General features: G+C 40.4%; 1 protein-coding gene across 1 annotated transcript in view; it reads right to left on the bottom strand.

The window, feature by feature from the left end:
• Positions 1-19036, bottom strand: part of etfa (electron transfer flavoprotein subunit alpha) — a 30361-nt gene extending 11325 nt beyond the window's left edge. Inside the window, 10 exon segments of the mRNA XM_042344083.1 lie at positions 8434-8516; positions 9626-9694; positions 10851-10952; positions 11285-11395; positions 12125-12224; positions 14136-14218; positions 15031-15112; positions 15869-15909; positions 15912-16017; positions 18934-19036. Coding sequence (XP_042200017.1) covers positions 8434-8516; positions 9626-9694; positions 10851-10952; positions 11285-11395; positions 12125-12224; positions 14136-14218; positions 15031-15112; positions 15869-15909; positions 15912-16017; positions 18934-18975 — 819 coding nt within the window. The 5' untranslated portion in view covers positions 18976-19036.
• Between the last annotated feature and the right edge of the window lie 3983 nt (positions 19037-23019).

The following is a 23019-nucleotide window of genomic DNA, read 5'->3' on the forward strand; positions in this document are numbered from 1 at the left end:
AATGGATCTTAGAGGAACTAGATACAACAACAACAACAAGATTCCATTTATAAAGCGCCTTTCACGTCAGGAGGACGTCCCAAGGCGCTGCACAGTTGGGTCATGACCCGAGCAGGGGGGGAAATGGTGAGGGGAGGGAAGGGAGGGAGCGAGGAGGGGGGAAATGGTCAGGGTGAGGGGAGGGAAGGGAGGGAGCGAGGAGGGGGAAGAGAGTCGAGAGGGGAGCTGAAGGCACGGTCAAAGAGAAAGGTTTTGAGACCGGCCTTGAAGGAGGAAAGGGAGGAAGCAAGGCGAAGGCACTGGGGGATAGAGTTCCAGAGCCTGGGGGCTGAGAGGCTGAAGGCCCGACCACCGATGGTAGGGCGGTTGGGGCGGGGGACGTGGAGCAGACCGGAGCCAGAGGAACGGAGGGTACGGGCAGGTAGGTAGGGGGATAGTAGGTTGGAGAGGTAGGAGGGAGTGAGGCCATGAATGGCCTTGTAGGTGAGGATGAGGATCTTGAAATCAATCCTCTGGGGGATGGGGAGCCAGTGGAGGCGAGCGAGGGTGGGAGTGATGTGGTCCCGAAGCCTGGTGCAGATAAAATGCAGAGTGGTTATTCTAGATAACCCCACAATATTTCCATATTCATATTCTAAAAATACAACAACTGAAAAGAATTAATTTAAGCTACTCAAGGTAGGTGAGCTCATGTCAAAAATAAAAGATTTCACAGATGCAAGTATCTGAGCTGCCCATCATTCAAACAGGTCTGTCTCCACTCGGTGGGTTTTACTGCTTAGGCAAGGCTACAAAGTGAAGAACTTTAGGCAGTGAAACTAGGGTTGCAGAAAAACCTTTATCAAGTGGACACAATGTGCATTGTTTGAGCAGGTGGAGGGGGAAAGAAGCAGAAAAACAAAGATGTTTTAGCACCTGTACACTGAGTCCCCAATGCTTACACAGACAACCATGTCATTCCCTTCCATCCAACCATCCTGGTCACTATTTCAAGAGACTTTTCACAAGTCAATGCTATAATTGACTGTTCCTCAAAATTTAGCAGATTTTTAAAATAGGTTTTCATTGTTCAACTGGTCATAGCCAGATAAAATGTATGACAAAACTTGTAACATGTTCTTCCAACTGTTCCTGAAATCACAGTTCTCCAAATGATTTGAATGAAAAGTTTCACTGTATTCCAGAACTGTTTGTTAGTTCTTATAACTGACCCTGTTTACAGAATGCAAAACTCTTAACAGAGGGATCATTCACTGAAAAAATGAACAAAGTGATGTGGTTAAACCAAATTATTATTAAAATAAAGTTACTCACCCTGTCCAAAATACAATTTACTTGAAACTGCATTCATAAAACATACGCTTTGTTAAATAGAAAGATGTGGAAAATGTAAATGCTGGCTTTTGCTGTTAAAGAAATTCAGTCCACTTCCAGCAGGCAGCCAGGACCGAGTTTGAGCCGGTTCCTGTCCTCACACAACACCCACACATTCACGTCACCAGAAAGGGGCATTGCATCAACTTGTATTTATACAGTACCTTTCATACAAAAGAATGTCCTAAAGTAATCCAAAAATATAGTAGTGGACACCAGGCTGGACAATGAGAGATTTTGAAAGATGTTGACAAAAGGTCTAGCTGAAGAGCTATATACAGTATTTAAGTTTTTGAAGGCAGAGAGAGAGAAACCAATGCAAAATGCTTTTAAGAGTTATATTGGACAGGGGAATGGTAGCTCAAGACTCGGCCATGAATAGTGCAGCAAAGAGAATGAAGCGGGAACAATGACTGCTGTGGCACAAATTAAACATGTTTGCATTTACATTGTGGAAAAGCAGTTATTCCCTTCACCAAACAATGCAAACATGCCTTGCCAATTTCCAAACCTGAGTTGAAAAAAAGGCAAAGCTGCACTTACAGCAGATATAGATAAAATAAACCTTGGTTATACTGTACCGCAGTTCAACAAGCAAACTGGTCGAAACATTTATATGTATGTATTATATGTATTTAAAAAGAAAGCAGATTTCAAGAACACTGAATGTGTACTATGCCAGATCTGCATTTATCCCTCCCAATCTAAGATTTTCCACACTTTGATCAGGGAGACCGTGTAATTACTCTTAAGATGAGCACTTAGGGTGTCTGATGGAGTGAGAGGCCTGGCACGGTTCCCTTTTGGCCTCCGGGGAGCAGCACATCAATTGCTCTCAGCTAAATGCACTCACATATGAATATTTCAGGCCGATTTAATGTTTTTGCAGAAACCCCAAAGGAGCAGAGCATCAATTTGTGAACATGGCTCTCGGAGAGTTAAAAGCCAGACCAGATATTACAGTATCAAAAAGTCTGTCAATCTGGTGAGACTTATTTTAAAAAGAAGGCAGTAGGGAAGCGAGACATTTACAGAATCCCAACTGCGTACAAACAGTCACTAGGAAGTTTGTTTTGGAGCAAAGTACCTTCAGCAAACAGATTTCATATGTATATATATGTTTTTAAAAAATATAAATGGAAGGCATAACAATTTGCTAAGCTTGGCCTGTTCCCCCAGCAAGCGAATCCAATCCCCATACTCAGCCACTCAACAGTAGTGCACAAACACCTGCTGTTTCGGTCACTAAATACTCAAAGTGATGGGGAAATTAACACGTCCCTCAATGAGTGTCATTTCAGATGTTAGAACACAAGTTGTTTGCTCAAGTCAATCAGAGTGGAGTAAGGAAATTAACTCAACTGGATGTGTTCACACTTCACTGGTGTATCACACAGCCCACCGCACCCAGTCTCAGAATTGCCCACTTCGGCAGACCCAGCTTATGCCATCTTGTATTTGAAACCATCTAAGCACTTGATCTCCATTCCCAGCTCACACTATACTAATGCGTTCTTCACAGAACATACTCAGGGGTGGTGCTGTATGCTATAAACTCATGATGACAAATGGGTTATGAATAGTCTTGACTGAATGTGATGAAAGTCTGTGAACATCAATATTCATTTTTTGGTGATCCAACGCAAATAAATTATCATTGCTAAAAATCAATAATATTTACAATGCTGGAAGGCAAATAATTGAGAAAAGAATTAATTAAAACACAACTGGAGCCTTAGAAATGGCATGTAGTGAGGTGAAAAGTGAGCAAGGGGGAAATGAAGAGCCTAAAACCCAAAAGATCTGCATTTACACAGGCAATAAATATGGATAAATTACACACTAAATTTCTTCCAGGGCATGGGCTATACAGCATATAAACTTGTTACACTTTAGGTAACCCTTTAAAATATACACTGCTCTTTCAAACTTAACATGTATCCATGAGGGAGGGGGATTGGGATAAACAAAATTCTTATTGCCGATTCAGTGCAACACTTTTGATAAACTGAGCTTGGCCATAAAACCATCACCCCAGTGAAGTATAAAGTTAGTCATCTTGCATTTGCCTTCGAATTATAGACAATTTTTTCTAGAAATATTGAAGAATAAAAGGAAATCAAGGTGGAAGTGTGGAATCATCATGGAATTTGCATTTTCCAGATCTCAATTTTTGCAAACCTGAAAGAACCTTGATTATAAATTTGTATTTAAATAAATCAAGGTTTTTTTTCTAAACATACGCTGAGTGTATTCTGGGATGAGGAAAATAAAACGATCAAAAGCAAGTTGATTAACAGCATTTAACTGAGTCTGCCTTCTAATGAAACTGTACGGGGTATCCGACAGTGAATGTTACAGCAAGTGGAAAATAGAAGAACTCATGATCTGACAACAGCAAACAGCACCAAGTCACAAGGAGGAAGTAGCTCAGAATGGGGTGTTCATGTGCTCCTAAAATGCCTTAGGGACCACCAGCATACGCTAACAGTACATGCCATCAATGGAGAATCCCTATGAAAAGGTAAAACTTTCTTTTCCCGATTATAGATTTAGCTGTTGGTCTTTCAAAGTGATTTGGCTGTTCATTCAAGGTTTTCCATGCTGAACATGATGTACTACTAAACCTGAATCACATGGGACTTATTCTCATAGAATCAAGAAAGTTTACATCGCAGAAGAAAGCCATTCGGTCCATTATCTCTGTGCTGGTGCTTGATCCACAAATGGAGTTACTGACTCTATTTCTATTATTTACCCGTAGAAATTCAGCCAATGCCTATTTAAATGTTATGTCCAGTTTCAACTGACATTTGCAGTAAAACTCTCCACATTTGGATGACCCTGTATTAAAAATAATATAACTTGACCCTTTTGTTTCTGGTCATAATGCTCAATTGATGCCCTCTTGCTACTGCCTTGCTGAGCAGTGGAAATAGTTTTTCTATTTACCATTCATGCTTCTGAAAACTTCACCCTCCATCCCATCAATATACTGTACAACTGCACAAGGATGTCTTTTAATATCTAAAATGGACAACAACACAAATAGACTATCAATTTAAAACAAGCATCATTTAGTGAAAAGGTTAATTTTAAGGATGATTATTATTAGGAGGGTGGAAAACAGGAAATGCAATGCTGCCAATGCAGGATTCTTTCTCATAAAATCAAATCCCACTTGAGATTGATTAGCATCCACGTGCAAAACCATTTCCATTCATTAGAATGCAATTATTATCCAGGAGATCAATTGGGCAAGATCAAATCCTCTTCGAGATCAATAAATCTGCTTGAAACGACCAGTGGCCTTTTTAGATAGGTAACCTTTTAGAGGAGAGGTCAGCTACCACCACAGAAAGTATAGATAAGAGTTTAGGGTTATTACAAAAAAAACTCCCTCTCACTTTGGAGTCAATTATGTATTGATTTAATAAACCAATCTCTTTTCAGCTTGCTTGGAGAATAAGAAACAACTTTGATCTATGCAAAGAATGTTTGTATGATTGACATTCAGAAATGCCTCATATGTTGATGAAATCTTGCACTTGAAACAATGGATCTTCATTCCACCCGAACTATCCACTCTCTTTATTAGGTATAGAAGTTGGAGAAGAAACAAAAAAAATCGATTGTTCAAGGCCTTGAAAGGACAATCTTCATTGCAATACATATTCAGAATGTGCCAAGAGTTGCTAATGTTAGCTACAGTCTCAGAGAGTTACCAAGTAGAGTCTCAGAAAGGGAAGTTTGAAAATGTAGGTGGATTTCATGCCCTTGGAACTCTTGGTGACTTATGAAAAGTAACACACCAGAATTCTTCTTTTAAGGAACAGAAGCCAAAATGCCTTATGGTCTTAACTTGAAGACCAAATAAAATGTAATTTAAGACCATTATCTTAACATTTAAGAAGGTGCAGAATTTTGGAGGAAAAATAATTTAATCTCATTTGGGAGCCAGTGTTGCGCAGTTTTTAAGAACTGAAAAACTCTGTTCCAAATTAGATTGAAGATAAGAATTTTCCAATATCAATATCTTAAATTTTAAGGCAATGGTCTTAAACCTAAGACCATGAGATATTTTAAACCTCAAATGCTGCAGTCAGGAACTTGGAAGTCCACAGCCTGATCCTTAATCTCATTTTAAAATGCACCAGCAACAATTAAGGATTCTCAGCAGTAATAAACAGGAACAGTGGACGTCCGAGGTACTGAAAGACAATTTTAATTTACGTGCAACTTTTTAAAAAAAGACTTGAGAAATGTAATTATTACCAATGGCAAAGTTATTTTGATTTCAATGGAACTGCATGGACCAGACAGGCGCCACATTCGGGACGACAATAAAGAATTTTCTTCTAATGTTTGTCATCTCTCATTTTGCAGTGTGTTCTGAATTAATGAAAAAATGTGTTTCTAAAATTAAAAACTTTTTAATTTGTATTCATTAAAATCAATTTTTCTTCAAAAGAGCACCAACTGACATTTTAGCCAAATAAATTGTCCACATTTACCCACCAAACAATCCAGGTTTTAACTTCACATTAAGGCATGCTGTGCATCTTGTCAAGAACTGAGTTAACTTAAAATTCTGCAAGCACTGAAAAAAACTATATCCAGAGAGCAAAATAATTCCACCTACATTTTGTTGAGCAATATAGGCACTTCTGTGATTAGAGGCTTGGTTTACTCTCAATGCACATTACTCTTCTGCACTTATGGGTCTCGTGAACCATTCAGAGCTTTAGCTGCAGTGGCAGTGAAAGTCTCTAGGTCTCCTTAGGCAAAACTCTACAACGTCCAACATCTTTAATGGAAGATTAAATGAAAGATTCAGAAGTTCAGAGCCAGTTGAACGCTGAACAATTAACCCTTTGGAAGGTATGCATTATTTTGCAGAGGCACAATCGGTCACTGCATTTACTGCACGCTTAAGAACATATCACTGCCAGAGGCATTGTTACTAAATGCATTCTGCTGAAGTACAAACGACATAAGCACCAAAGAGAACCTGCAGCTTCCTCCAGAGCTACACTATTTCCAACAAGGGAGATGATTATATCATAGTGGGCTAAGGTGCTTTACAACAAGCAGACTCGACATGCAGCATAATAACTGCAAGAAAATTCTGTAATGCAAATGTTTAACAAATCATATATTTTTATAAATACTTATTTCACAATTTTTAAATTCTGAACTAAGATGGGATAGGTGCCATATTCTAGTTGTCAATCACAACTTCCTTGTGCAATCGGAAAATAAAAAGCACATTTGTGCTGCTTCCTTCCATAGTTACATTTAAACAAGATTTTAGCAATGTTGCAAAAATAGGATGCAGAGAGGATATCAAAAGGAAGAGCCTTGGCCAGTACCCACCCACTTTGTTAAATTTTAAAGTGTTTGATTCAAACTGGGAGCCCCGTGACCCTGAATTCCTAGTTAATGGAACCTCTACATCGCAGTCATCTTTGGAACACACAGAGTGAAACATCTTACTGTCAACCTTTGGGGAATAAAATACCAACTCAAATACTCCAGTGCCTACATGCACAATGCACAATTTGCTTGAGCATTAAACTCTTCCCAGCGTGTACATTTTTTATCATTGAATTACTGCTCTGAAGGCAGTATCCGCACAACTAATTAGCTTTATACCCCTAAGGCAAATGCTCGATTGTGAATACATGAAATTTGTCTACTTCATTCTCTGGATCGCTCAAGTTCAATCGTATACTGAACTGGATCGCAAGAAACTTGCAATAACATAGTGCTAAGCTGCTGTGAAACTTAACTACCATTTATAAAGGAGGAGTTTTTTGTACAATTCAACAAACCTCTCATTTAATTATATTTGCAAATGGATTGGGAGAGGAATGGTGGGGTTGCACAAGCCTCCTGCACTATCCAACTGTCCATTACAGCAGCATTAACAGAGATTGAACAGCAAAAAGGCACAGGCATGTGACCTTGTTAAAGGTGCATGACAGGCTATGTAAGCATGCAAGTCAGTATACATTCAACCAAGAAACATGAGTCAGTCTCACAACACATTATTACAACACAATTCGCAAGATCACATTAGTTCAAATGAAGAAGGCCCTTTGGCCTTCTGGTCTCGTCCCTCCAGAATGCCCATCCTACTATCCTTCCATTCACAGCATCAAGCTTTTATTTTAAAAAACAAGTCCCATGTCTTGGTCTCAACCAGGCTTGCAGGCAACTTGTTCCAGTTGTGGATTACCCTCTAGGGAAGAAAAACGTCCGGGTATATGTCCTGAAATTGTCCTTTGCAACTCGAAACAAATGTTCTCTTTACTTTTTAATCCATTTTAAAATGTTAAACATCACAACAAGGTCCCCTCTGAGTCATCTTCTCTCAAGTTTGAAGAGCCCAAGCTTGTCTAATCATTGCTCATTCCGCTAACAATGAGGACCACCCTCGTTGCTCTCCTCTGCACTGCCTCTAGGGCCTGAGCAACCCTTTTAAGGTGACTAGAACTGTATGCCGTATCCTAGGTGCGACCTGACCAGAGCACTATATATAGTCCAGCTAGTGCTGTACAGAAAATGATTAAAATGAATGCACGGTCAAATATGAAATTCCTTTGGTGTTAGAAATCACTCAACTTAACGGCCCAGTGGATTGAAGCTTTGTACTAAACCATATAGGCCAATTCCTGGATGGTGTTGCATTTTTTGATCTTACCCAGACAGCAATCGGAAGTGCTACAATTGGCCCTCGTCACCCAGACTAGGAAAGGTAATAGAAAATAAGCCGTGGTTTTCTGCTCCTGATCATTATCCAGTTCCTCCTGGATAGTGTACATGGGCAAGGCCACTTGGGCTAGTGAAAGTCAGCACTTATAAGAGAAAGGGAGAAGACTGCAGACATACTCTAAAGATATACCTTCTTTCAACATAATGCTATAATGCTCACTTACTGGCGTACCACCATCTCAATACCAAGAACTCATGTTTATTATCCTGCCAAAATATCAGTTACATTCAATCAAAACTGGTCACTTCACACAGTAACTCCAGTCCAAATGCTGTACTTACAGGGGCTACGATTTTGCCGGTCTGTCCAACCTGCATATCATTGGGTACAAATCCTGCGTCCACAGCGGCTCGTGATGCACCAACTGCAATAGATAATAATAGTATCATCATTACATTATCAGAAACCACAGGAACTGTCATAACACATTGTAGCTTCCAGGTATAGAACAGCGTATTCTGTGAGCCTGCGGCCTGCAGTAATCAGAAACACGGTACCTCTGATGAGCCAGTTTACCACGGTCAACTTCCAATTCATCACTTGCCACATGCACACATTGTCACTGACATCATTAGGCTCTGACAGTCCATCCCTTAAAAGCTCTAAACCTTTACAATCTTTCTCTTTTAGATGCTGCCTGACCTCCTGTTAACTAATTTCCAGAACTTGTGATTTAGTTTAGAATTCCAGGTTTCAGATTTTCTTTTTATATTGCCAGCAGTATTAGTGTTTCACACAGACAGCCAATTGGATCATTTCCAAATCTACTGTGATCCAACACCAAGTGACGCTGTCCGACCAAGTTACCCCATGCAGCGAGGTCTCATCGCAAGCCTTGAAACCAAGTGTGAACAGAAGCTCGAACTCTGGAAAGGGGGAAATGACAAAAACCTCAAAGGTAGTTATCACAGACTTGTTTAGCTCGGTCTTCTCTCACAGGCTAGCTGAACAGCCACGGCCACAGGAATCTGGGAACAGATCATCTGCTTCTTCAAGGAATCGACGCAAAGTTCATGTAATGACTCAAGAGTGCAGTTTGCCAAAAAAGAAAACAAGTGCACCATAGGGACGCCTCTCATGGAACCTTAGTCCAGCTAGTCAATATGCTCATCAGAGGTAGTAACAAAGAGATAAATGTAGGAATGAGGTAACCGAATTGTGAGAAGTTTAAATAGCAGCGTGGAGGGACGGGAGGGATGAGGATATAAATTTCTGTAAAACATTCTCCTCCATCAGAAGTGGGAATTGTGGCTTATTTTCCCCTCACTAAGCAGGGGTGGGGGGACTGAGGCAGATTGCAGTCCTGACTGCTGACCTAGCTGAGATCAAATAACTCAGCAGGATTTCAAACTACGATTCTCCAGTGTGGATCATACTGCACCATGCATTACCCATTCGGCCATCAGGGGAAACTAGCAGCAAATATTAAGATAAGAAACTAAATTCACCTACAGTGGGAGGCAATGCACTTACCTGCAGCATTCATCTTGTCTGCCAGGTCGTAGAGCAATTTGAAGTTGTCCCCACTCTTCAGTCCACGACCTGGTAACCAATATTAAACCCAACAATATATATGAAAATGCAAGATCTGTATAAGAGGATCAATAGTAGCTTTTTAATCTTCTGGTAATGGTCTAAATAGACATGTATACATTATATATGACAAATGAGGAGAAAGAAAATCAGATTCACCATCCTAGGAGCTGCAGACAAATGAGTGAAATGTTATTTAGTTTGAAACTACTCTTACTTTGTCCCAATACCTAGCTCATAAGCAAATAGTTTGCATGGACAGGGCCTCCATTTTAAATCTGAGAAGAAATTTTAATGGAATTCATTTTTTTCCTGAAGCTAAAATTTAAATAGTCAAAATATCATTTCAATGTGACAACAGGAACATATTCCCATGGGATATTCTCTTGCTCGCTCCGCAAATAATTTAATATTCTTGTGTACCCAATTCCCATTTAAAAGGCTTTTTGGTGTCTGCTTCAACGATGGTTTGTGTTCCGAATTCCACACCACCCTTTGTGTAAAGATTTTTTTTCAAACCTTCCATTTCATTTACAGTGCTCTGAAATGCTATCCTATGTGAAGGGCACTACATAAATTCAAGTTGTTATAGTTGTAATTTTTGTGATTTTCTTAAATATGTATCCCCCAGATACAGATTGGCACATAAAATTAGATTCTTCAGCATATTTTACACGCCTCCTCATCGTTTAGGAACACAAAGAAATCTGAAGTAGGTCATTCAAAAGCAAGGTGCTGTGTACATAATTGCTTTTGTGGATAGGGGCACTCTATAGACACCTCTGTCACACTCTCTGATTGACAGCACAAGTCCTAATGAACAATGACTGCTGAATGCAAGAATCTGGTCATTCCCCACTTTAGATCCATCAAATTAAGCTCCATCTTCACACCTTCTGTGGCAACGCAAGTGGCATATTAGATTGCAGAGATAATATTACAGAAATTATTTACGTGTAACTGCCGAATGCTCTGGAAATTTTCATTACTACTCACAGGGAATCTATTAAAGATTCAGTCGTTCTGTTTTGGAAATGTATTTAAATGAGAGAAATGTTTTAGACATTTAAAAAGCTCCCAAATAACTGGTAGCAAACACAGGAATTTAGTTTGACATAAACTAAACCATGAATATTTGCTAACAAACCATCAAAAATCACCTTACCACCAGATATAACAGTTTTTGCACTTGTCAGCTCTGGACGGTCACTTTTAGATAGGCTTTGTCCAAGCCACTCAGACAACCCTGCTCCAGGAGGCGAAGAAACTAAACAGAAAAACAGAACGAGGAGACCGAAAGTCAGCAATCTCTTACATTTATACAGTGCCCGGCACGTAAAAGAATATTTCAAAGCACGGCACAAAATTAGAAATAAAGCGAATGCTATTTTGCAGGCAAATACAGCAGCTAATTTGGGCCAGCAGAACCCCAGATCACAATGAGATGAGTAGCCAATTACCTGATTGCCCTTAATAAACAAACAACATTTAAAGATAACTTTCAATCATTTTAAAACAACTTTTTTTAAAAATTGCATTGCAAATCAAAACTTTAGATGATGGAAAATGGTTAACAATTGAAAGTTCAGCAGCACTCACCTTGCTCAGAACTCGCTGTTTCTCCATTTGTAGGAGCAGCTTCGAAAGCAGTGCTTCGCACCGAGAAAACCTTCACCTCATCGCTGGACTTCACTGTGCACAAGGCATTTCCTATGAAAAACAGCAAGATTTAGGAATTGGACAACAACAAATTGCATTTATACAGTGCCCTTCACTCAGGGCAGTGACTTGGAACGTTTTTTAGCAAGAGAGAAAAAAATTGCCACTGTACAGGATGAGAATAATCAGAATAGGGATAAATGCATCTATATCCTTAATACTCCTATTCATATTCCTCCCTCAAATTATTTTCAACTGTGGTAAGAGGTACAAACAGTTAAAGACCCAAAATATTAAGATCTGAATATGCTACAGTCACTTTCCTTTCAAAACTTGTTCATTCGACTTTGGCTCCATTACATAGCATATCCCACTGTTGGGAATCACAAAAGCAAGTCCCACTATTCCCTGGACAAAAACAAGTCACTTTTCTATCATTGAAACAGTACACCAGTCTGCTGTCAACACACGGAGAGGAACAAGCTACGGATGGCAACTATTCTATTCTTTCCAGGTGTTAATTGAAACTAACAAAAGGAAATAATAGATGCAGTGTCATGGATAGAAATAATGGAGTGATGGATCGCCTCAGGTCGACAGGTTTCTCACATTCTGTGCCAGATCCTTGTCCAAATTACACTGGAATATAAATGGTTCTGGGAGTGGTTCAAAGACAGTAGTTTGTAACTTCAATAAAACAGTGTTGATAAAATAATTACTAGTCACTTAATTGTTTTTGGTTACACATCAACCAACAAAACAGATTTCATCTTGGCCTACCTGCATAGATAGGTCTGACAAATGTATCCGGTGCCTTGATTTCAATGATGTCAGAGATTGCGGCAACATCGAGTTTGGCAGCCACCCTGGGAACAAGATTCTGTAAGGACATAATGGCAAATAGTTAAAAACTTTAATTCTTCTGCTAACAATCCTGAGACTAGTCACCGATTTTGCAGCTAAATATTTTTTTCCCTATTTACCCCTTCAACAGCTATCGCTTTAACTTTTAGCTCCTAATATTTTATTTGGGGTAATACGTGCATCAGCTTGTATCTTACGCTCAATGTCATACTGTATTACCTATAGACATTCACAGTTTGAGGTCTTGTTTACGGAATTGCTATTAAAAGCAAAAGGCGACTTGGAAGAAAACTTCCCCCACTGTCATCCTTGAATTTACAAATGTATTTCTGATACAAGAATACTTAGTATTGTGTAAAGTAGAGATCCCCAATCTGTACATAAACTCACGTGATGAGTTCTCGATTGGTTTCCAGCTCCAAATGAAGTTTCTAATTGAAGGGAACAGACAGGGCAGTTTCTCTCTTGTATCATTAGAAATGAAAAGGCAATATAGCACCCCATCAGAGTTCTTTTTTTAATTGAAGGAATAAAATCTATCGACATACCCAGCAGTGATAATTCTGAAGACAGTTAAATCAGCAGGACGATGTGGGAGAAGGGCATTCAAACACTTTATGAATGGCTATACACTTCTGAGAAACTGCAGTTCATTGTCTAAAGAGTGAGTCAGCTGATTCTCTGTGCGCAGTCAATGTCATCCAGCACAGGAATTCCCAAACACACAGCCCCACAAAACATCAAACGCATTCTTCCATAACCATCTTCTGCATTAGTGGCTGAATGTACCCTATCTCCTTTAACAGTCCAGATGTGGGTGAGCACAAGAGCTGACAAAGAGTGACATCAGTTTCCAAATTATAACCCTACTTTCGAACCAAGGGGAAGGAAGAAGATCTTAACAGGAGCCCTTTACAGCAGAATGATTGGAAACACCAATGTTTAAGATGCAAGATTAAATAGTTCATTACAGACAGGATTGCAAACATTTTTTAAAATTTGAATTCAAAATCTGCGATCGTACCATTTTGTGGATAATATATCATGGGTTCAAAACACCATTATTTCCTTTTATTTTTGTTTATAGAAGTACAGACTTTAAAATGCATTACTTAATGAGATATTTTAATCCTGATTCACATCTCCATTTACTCATCAACAGTGAAACAGTAATTTTATCGCACTGAAAAGCTGCATTAAATCTAATGTTTCAGTAGGAAGGAGAGCTAATTGGCCTATTACTGTGAAATGTGGGAAATGGCAGCCCACAAGGAGAGTGGGGAAAGAAGGACTAATTTGATAAAACATAACTTATGATATATAATGCACTATGTAATGTACTGTAATTTAATTGAGGCACCATTAAGTCGGTGAGCTGACAGCTCCAAAAATAACATGAAATATTGCAGGGGAAAAAAAAATCAACAGGAAGTGTTGCAGCACTTCAGAGGCATTACTGAAAGAAACTCAAGCCCCAAACCATTTATAGAATGTAAAGTACTCTGAGCAAGAGGCCTCCTTTGGTTCTATAGCCACACACTTGGCAATGAACCAAACTAGTTAGTGTGGTACACTGGTGAACACAGCAAAGGCCGTTGCTGGGAAATGCAGAAATGATTGGAAGGTAATCTGGATACATTGAGTAAAGCACATTTTCATGTTTGAAATGAGTCTTTTTTTTAAGCAGTCCTTCTTTTATTAATCCCACTTTCTAGCTGTATCTCCATATTCCTTATTTTTCATTTCAAGACCTTATAGATCGCAATGTGTAGTCAGCACATATGTAAGACGAGGTCCTGATCGACTTTCTTGGTAACAGGTGAACAAGGTAAGTGCCACAGCAAGCAACTTCATCTCAATGCACAGCAACATGTCATAACCAAAAAAAACAAAGAATCATTTGATGCTTTGTTGATATTTAACTCACCTTTCCAAAGGCAGAAGCCCCTGCGCAGATGTGCGTGAATTTAAATTGCTGCTGTGTGGCCAGCACCAGTGGAGTGAGCTCCTCTGTAAACAATACAGCAAGTTGAATGTTAGACCCACAACATGAAGAGAGAGTGAATGGATGCATATTACACAGAAAAGAAAAACACATTGCAAATGCTGCCACAAAAGCAGAGCTGCACTGAAAACTTACCCAATGAGAGAGAAGCAAGAAGCATTTTCAAGGACAGGGCCCCAAATTATAATAATACTTGCATGTAATACAGCACCTTGTGACGTCATTGAAACATCAGTGGTTCACAGAATTTACTGTGAAGTGTAGTGACTGTGCAATTGTAGGCAAATGTGGCAGCCGATTTGCACACAGCAATGTCCCACAAACAGGTGCGAGGTGAATGACCAATTTTGGCTGAAGGATTGTTGGCCGGGTTCCTTCAGTCAAGCTCCCTTCTTTTTTTCAAATAGTGCAATGGGATCTTTAAAGTCCACCTGATCAGGTAGATGGGACCTCAGATTAACGTTATTACTATAGACGTGACTATAACAGACTGTTGCACCATTCAACCCTTTAATTTACCAACTCATAACTCAAAATTGTTATTTTTATTTTCAACATTCCAGCAGAACCCTAACAAACTCCGTGAGCTACGGTTCTTGCCAACCTGTGCCTAAATCATTGGGTAAGCGTGGTGTATACCTCCAGGGAGAGAGACATAGGGAAATTACCATGTTAATTTTTCAGAATGATTTGGATATGCTTAGACACAGTGATGGGTTTCCACACATGTTAGATAATAATGATAGTCCCCCACCAACCAAAAAAAGTGTCATGGTGCTCCTTTGCGATCAAACAGTATGATGATGTCTATTCTCACCTGGTAGAAAACCTTTGAATATATCATTCTGAGCTATGAGCACCTTCTTCACACCCTGCACTTTACTGATCTCTTCCGCCACCTGTAATTGAAATGCAAACAGTGATCAATATAATCTGGCCTAGTGACATGCAGGCAGCAGCAGTGCTTGGGTAACCCGGTTGCTTGGTGACTTAGTTCTTTAACTCAATGTTCCTTTAAGTGCACAAGACAAGGTCTATGCCAACATTAACTGATTTTGTAACAATGGACATATAGAATATCCTTGGTTAACTTGATTTGGTTCCACTCATCATCCATGATACCAAGCTGAATAAAATAAGTGGGATAAATAAACCAACTGGAGAGAGAAAAAAAACTGCACACAAGAAGTAAAGATAAATAGAACGGACAGAGTAATGTTAATTATTAGCCAAACATTCAGACTTGCGAACCACATGTCATGCATATATATTTATTGTTAATCAAATGGATACATTTTATACATCAGAAAAATCTTAATGAACCAAGCACACTTAAAGCAACTCCCATCAACCGTGTTCGCCCCTTTCCGGAAACACAATCTCACAGAGAAAAACAGGTACTGAATAAAGATAAGTTTTATCAAGTACCATGTATGTTTAGGTTCAGTCAGCCTTCATGCTGCCTGATCTAAGAAAGTGTTGGCACTAATCAGTTAACATTTCCTACAGTGATATCTCAGCAAATGCAGCGCTGTGTAACATCAAGGTAAAGCTGCGGTTGGTTTTGATCTAGCTCTAGTACTGGAAAAAAAGTACACCACATAATACACTAACAATTTAATTTAAATTCAGTATGTTAAAGAAACATTTCTTACCTTGGCACAGTCTGTGCCAGCAACCAAACAGGTCACCTCCCGCCAAGCTGCTTGGCAGCTGTGATGGCATTCAGTGTAACGGGAGTCAGTTTCTCATTGTTGTGCTCTACTATTACCAGAGTGCTCTGAAATCTGTGTAGATAACTGACCTATGAAAAGGAGGTAAAAACATTTTACTAAGAATCGGTCATTCCTGCTCTTTAATAATAATAATAATCCTTGCATTTGATATAGTGCTTTTCAGGTCTTCTCAACGTCTCAAAGCGCTTCACAGAATAGACTATAAAGTGAATTGACTGTATATTTGTGGGCGAAATGCGGCAGCCAATTGCGCACAGCAGTGTCCTACAAACAGTCATAGATTGAAAATGACCAATATATTATTATTTTTTGTTTTGGAGGGATTATTATTAGGTGTATGGAGTAAGGAAACTTGCCCAACGTTTCGCCCTGCCTGGAATTGAACCCAGGTGTCTCGCTTACAAAGCAAGTGCTCTAACCACTGAGCTACAGGACTCCACATTACAATATTACAGGACTAATACTTTTTAGACTCGTTTTTTTCTTTGCGTAACAAAATTGGAAGGTTATAGTAATAAAAATAATGAATAAGTGGAAGAATTAAAACACAATGGAATTATTCTATTTCAACTTTTTTCTTCCAACTACCTAGTTTCTTCCCTCCTTCCCTCCAGAGAAGATATTGGGAATCCTTCTTTTCCCCTTTTTCCTTTGCTAAGGTTCCATAGCGCCATGCTGTAACTTGTCCAAGTGGACATTATTCATATTTGAACCTTGGCAAGTGGTAGCAAACTATTCAAACTGCAGAGAGCAATGAAGCTAAGTCTAAATCCTGAGACCGGGACCGGACATTCCTGGGGGGGCGTCAAATATCAACTAGGAAACCTAGTTAATTTTCCCCTCCCTACCCATGGGGCACTAAAGCCAATTGTACCAGCCCTATTTCTGCCCATTCTGCAGTCAATTAACTCAGCTCAGGTGATTAGATTATACCATCTATTCATTGGATAATCTTGCCAAGGCATTAGTGAAGGTAAAAACCAAGGCTTCACAAGAAGATCTGTACTGTACCACTACACTTTACAGTATATTCTGTGAAGTACTTTGAGAAGTCTTGAAGACATAAGGCGCTACATCAAATGCAAGGATTATTATTATTATTATTTTACACAAACTGATTTTTCTTTTATAGCTGAACATTTGCAGAACTAGCCTTTTAAAATGAAAAAAATGAGATTGATTACATGGCAGTAACTGATAAGTGTGCAAAACCAAAAGCTGAATTCAAACAACACAATGCTAACATTAAATTTCAGTATATTTCAAGTCCTGAACATAACATTCCAACCAGTGGATCAATACCCTTATCATCACTACAAATGTATTGCAAAATAATCTGCTGTTATTTGCCAGCAAGGTCTAATGTGTATACAGTACAATCACAATAGGAACACTGGACAGGAGGAGGCCTTCAGCCTATCGAGGCTGTTCCATTAGTTTATTATATTAAGGCAAATCTTTTAATCCATTTCCCCATTTTTTCTCCAAGTATCAATCTTATAAACATTCTGATTGATTCTGCCTCTAGAGTTTTCAGCTGTTGTGAAACCCAGTATCACTGCTCTTCAAATTACATGGTACAAAACCACTTCAGTTGAAAATTACACAAGTTGACCGTTGGAACTTGCTATCTGCAGTTGTTTGAACCATCATCAACTTGTTTTTCTTCCCAAAAGGGTTCTTTAAATGGGGATAAAACTACTTGCATAACAATAATTTTTGCATTTGATATTGTGTCTCATCACATCATTGAGATGTTCAAAACACTTCACGGGACACACTGCGAAGAGGTACGACAGGGCATATGTTGTGGGGGATCTTGGCAGACAATTTGCACACGGCAGTATCCCACAAACAGGCATGGTGCAAGTGTCCAAATTTATTTGGGGATTCTTGGCCTGCAGACTGGGATAAATTCCCTTCTGCATAATCCAGTGACATACATCACACAGATATTTAAGATGAACTGACCCCATTTCAAGGAAAAGCATGAAGTCCTCCCACTGTCCTGGCCAATATTCCTCCTCAGCAAAATATAAACCGTTTAATTGGTCACTAATCACATTGCTGCTTGTGGGACTTTGGTAGCATATACACTGGTAGCACTTCAGAGCAACTCAATGAATGAATTACTTTGAACAATGTCATTGGAATGAATCACTGAAAGTGCAACAATATTATTTCCCTTGTATGTCGCGGTGGGGGTAGAGGGACACATAATGTATGAAAGAGACCCGTATCTATTCATGTCAATAGGTTTACAATCCATAGGACACGCGTCCTCTACCCTCACCCCAGACAGCCTCACCAGTCTGACACTCCTCGGACCCCACAAGTAGCTTTACCTGACATATGGAGGGGGTGAGTGAGGAGCCAAAGGTCATTCCCATCACAAAACAAGTGACACAGTGATGGGGCAAACTGCAGATCACACGTTGATTTTTTTTTAAAAAAAGATATATATATATAGATGTAAAACGTTTTAATTGTATATATCTATCTATATTTTTAAAAAATCGGGAATCATTTCTGGGGGCGGAAAAGAAAAAAAAACCCCGAGAGGACAGCCACCTGTTCCTCTCCGACTGTTCTGGAAGAGGGAATGGAGACGAGGAGACGGGAGTGACCTCTGCAACTCTCGATGCTGAACAACAACAACAACAACAACAAGAAGAAGATTCCATTCGTAGAGCGCCTTTCACGTCGGCGGGAGGACGTCCCGGGAACGACTGCGGACCGAAAGTCACCAAAGCCCCGAGGCTGGGGTGAGGCCTGGCTGCTGGGAGGCCAGACTCTGGGCCTTTGCCGGACTGTCCCTGTCCCCCCGGTGGGGTGAGGGGGAGGGGCGGCCTCCCGATCCCGAGAGACCAGGGACTCGATAACTAACCACAGGCCGCTTCCTCTCTCTCTCTCTCACACTCCCCCCTTCCCCTCCCTCTCTCCCCCTCTCTCTCCCCTCCCCGCCGCCGCCGGGGGAGACTCACCGCCGCCGCCGCCGTTCGACGCCTCGAGAAAATTCGGGACATTTTTCGGCCGGTCCTTGACTGGCGGCTCGGCAGGTCTCGCGAGAGCTGCGGCGGCGCGGCGAGCCCCGAGACCGCGCTCCGATTGGCTCCCGGCTCCGCCGGCGCAAGCGTCACTGGGCCGCTGATTGGACAGTGTGAGCACGTGGTCCGCAGGGGCAAGTGGGGGGAAGGAGGGGGGGAGGGGGAGGGGGAGTGGAAGGGGGAGGGGGAGGGGGAGTGGGGGGGGAGGGGGAGTGGAGGGGGAGGGGGAGTGGAGGGGGGGGAGGGGCAGTGGGGGAGGGGAGTGGAGGGGGGGGAAGGGAACACACTCAGCTCTACCTCTACAACTACCAGCTGTCAAAAATCTCTACCTCTCTATTTATCTCTCTCTCTCTCTCTCTCTATTTCTAGCTCTGTCTTTCTCTCTCTCTGGACTGATGTTGACAGCTCTCTCTCTCTCTTTCTTAGCTACAGTGTATATATATATATATATATAGATACACACGTGTGTATGCAACATCATCATAAAAATAATAATAATCCTTGCATTTGACATAGCGCCTCATCACATCTTCGAGACGTCTCAAAGCGCGTCACAGAATATCCTGTAAAGTGAGCGGACCGGTTGTTTTGTGGGCGAAAGGCGCCAGCCGACTGCGCACCGCGGTGTCCCACAAACAAGCGTGGATTGAGTGACCGAATTCTTATTATTTTTATGAATAATGTGTAATGTACACAGTTGTACATAATAATAATAATAATAATAATAATAATAATAATAATAATAATAATAATAATAATAAATAATAATAATAATAATAATCATCCTTGCATTTGATATAGCGCTTTTCGCGTTGGGAGGACGTCCCAAAGCGCTTCACAGAACACACTGTAAAGTGAATTGACTGTATATTTGTGGGCGAACACGGCAGCCAATCGCGCACAGCAATGTCCCACAAACAGTCGTAGATTGAAAATGACCAATTTATTATTGTTTTTGGTTTTGGAGGGATTATTATTAGGTGTGTGGAGTAAGGAAACTTGCCCAAGGTTTTGCCCTCTGCCTGGAATTGAACTCAGGTCTCTCACTTGCAAAGCGAGTGCTCTAATCACTGAGCTACAGGATTCCACAAATGCATGCATACACACAAATAATGTAACATACACAGTTGTACAAATATGATTGCATGCAACACACATAAAAACACAGCTATATAAACAAAACACAAATGTACAGGTACTTATCCTAACGTTATAGAAATGTAAAGAGTGTTGATTAAACAGATGGATAATACGCCCATATTTATACTTAGCTCCTCATATTTTTCAGCATATTATCTATAAACTACGTTTTAATCATTTACTTATCTTAATAATTTTCAGAACTGTTTCTTGCAATGATTTGGCATTGTGAGAGAAAACGTACTGATTATTCAGAAAATAAACGAATCTGTTGACTACACCGCTAACATGTAGCTCTGAATTACCGTTTTGTTGCCTTAATTTGGTTACAAAAAGGGATCTGTCGGGTCCGTATAAACCAGAAGTATGATACTGTAGTAGAAAAACCGCTCCTATCATTATGTTTGTTGGAAATAAAGTTTCCACGGCGAGAAAGTTCTCACATGAAATAATTCAAAGTTGTGGTTAATGTTTACATAACAGCTCAGTCTCTCTGCTTGTAATTAAGTGTGAATATTTCATACAATTTGGGAAAAAATTGTATTCGGATTTGTTACCCTGATGGAAATATTGCTTTTGATTTGAATAAATGTAACCTCATCTCACATGATTTTTAGCAATCCGTTAATATCAGAACTGTTGAATAACTAATTCAGCTCCGATAAATTCGAGTTGCGAATGCATATAATGACAATCCACTGATGACCATTGAGATATAGGCTTTCCACCACACCTGAGTACCTGGCAAGTGTGCCCGGGAGCGTAGGCTGTATATGTTTCAGAATTAGAAAGTATTATTCATAAAACTTTAACGGTACATATTTGGAAAGGGCGTTCCCCTCATTCAGAAGAGGCGTTATGTTTCATGCCACAAAGGAGGAAGGTACACTGCAAATGCCAATCAGCATTTGAAAGAGAAGCAGGTCAATGGCTCCTTCAATATTTTTGACAACTTCAATGTCATATTCAAACCTTATTCTAGCATTTCCTAAATAGTGCCTGAGAGCAGAACAGTCAGGAGCCTTCAAAACCACTGGCTCCGTCTTCTATAGGACACGTTCAGCCTTCGCTTGACTCCATAAAGTACTTCGGTTCTTATTTGTGCAAAGTGTTGCTGTTTCAGGTTTGGGGTAGGTTTGGGGATGAGTAGGAACAAGTGGAATTTAACACAAATGAGCGTCTTGTCTTGGTTTGGGAGTTGGGGTTAACCAGACGGCAACATTGCACGAGACAGAGGGCGAGCAGAATTGGTTACAGTCACTGTTAGGGTTAACGATGGCTATTTTGCTGGTTACATGTCACACCGCACTGTATATGCATAATCGCCCTAATCCTAACCCTATCCCAACCATTTTCAATTGAAAATAAACCAAGGCCCGCAATGTTTGTCTGTGGCTTCACGAAAGGCGTGATTTTTTTTTGTATTTGGCGAAGTCACACCGACACAACGAATCCCCACGTTGCGTTTTAAAAGGTACTTCTGGTCCCTTTCGGTGCAAATCTAATCCCCAAAGCAAATGAGCTCCGCGGCTTCCTTAAACCAACACCAATCGATTGATCGCCTGCAGAGGACATCTAACTAGTGGGTAGAACGCGTGTCATCGTAAAGAAATCAACATCTTCAAACCACCCCCTCGGTCCTCGGAGTATATTAAGGAGAACATTAAAGCAGAGACTTTGGGGGATTTGGGGGGTTCCGGCTGCGGGAAAGTGGCAGAGATTCGTTTCAGAAAACACTGCGGAGCCAATATCGATGGAATAAATAAATCTCATTTCTGGGATCAGAGGGGGTTAACCCTAACCCTAACCCTAAGGCAATAGCCTCGAGAGAGGGAGAGGGAGGTGTGCATTCCCTTGTGTGCTGCACTTACCGTACCAAAGCCCTTACTACTGTATGCACTAATGATGGTCACTACTCCAGTGTTCGGAAAAAGCTCTCGAGCAAACTGATTTATCCTTCTGGAAGAGTTTTTTTTTTAACCTCCCCAGTCTTCCAAAAGCAAAGTAATCATTCCAGTAATATATTCCAACAAGCAATACAGTGATAGCGCTAGAACGTGTAACATTACTAATACGTCTTGCATTTGATAGAGCGCCTGAACACGTCGTTGAGTCGTCTCAAAGCGCTTCACGGGATACACTGTGAAGTGAATTGACTGTATACTTTATGGGCGAAACACATGAGAAGAAATACCCGTTAAGACAGTCTTGCCCTGTGTTTTTGATTCATTGGAATAATTCATTTTTTTGTTTATTGTTAATGTCCTTCTTGTTGTTGTTGTTGTTGTTGTGTCCTCGATCGATAAGTTTCCAAGGCTTATCAGCTTGTCTCGGGGTGAACAGGGAAGGGCAGATGTTAGAGCGAATCGCCACAGAGAGAGCAATACCGGAAAATAAGCATTAGCTGCTCCAGGATGCGTGGATTTCATGATATACATATATGTGTAGAATCGTACACACAGTATATTAACTGCATATAATAAGAAATGCTAAAATAAATCCAGGGTAATAGTTACTGCCTTCCCATCATTTAAAACGATGTTATTTTAAACGGGGGGGGGGGTTCATTTTATTATAGCAACAACAATAACAACGATACCCTGCGTGAGAAGCGCTCTTTAAATGCAAAAAAAAAGTTGCTGGTGTTGCAACTCAAGCCCCTCACGCGTGGTAGCGTCCCAGAGCGCTCCATGTAGCAACCCGTGGACTCATTGTGCAGATCTTTGTCCTGTGGAGCTGGTTTGAGAGCTGACTATTTATGGGCTGGAAGGGCAGCTCAGCCCCTGTAGGTCTGTTGACTATTTGCAATCGCTGGGTTGTTCGTGGGGAAGCTGAGACCGTGACATAAATCACAGCGATGAGATTCTCTCACCAGGCACCACA

The sequence above is a fragment of the Callorhinchus milii genome, unplaced genomic scaffold (assembly GCF_018977255.1).
Source record: "Callorhinchus milii isolate IMCB2004 unplaced genomic scaffold, IMCB_Cmil_1.0 Scaffold26, whole genome shotgun sequence".
NCBI lineage: Eukaryota > Metazoa > Chordata > Chondrichthyes > Chimaeriformes > Callorhinchidae > Callorhinchus > Callorhinchus milii.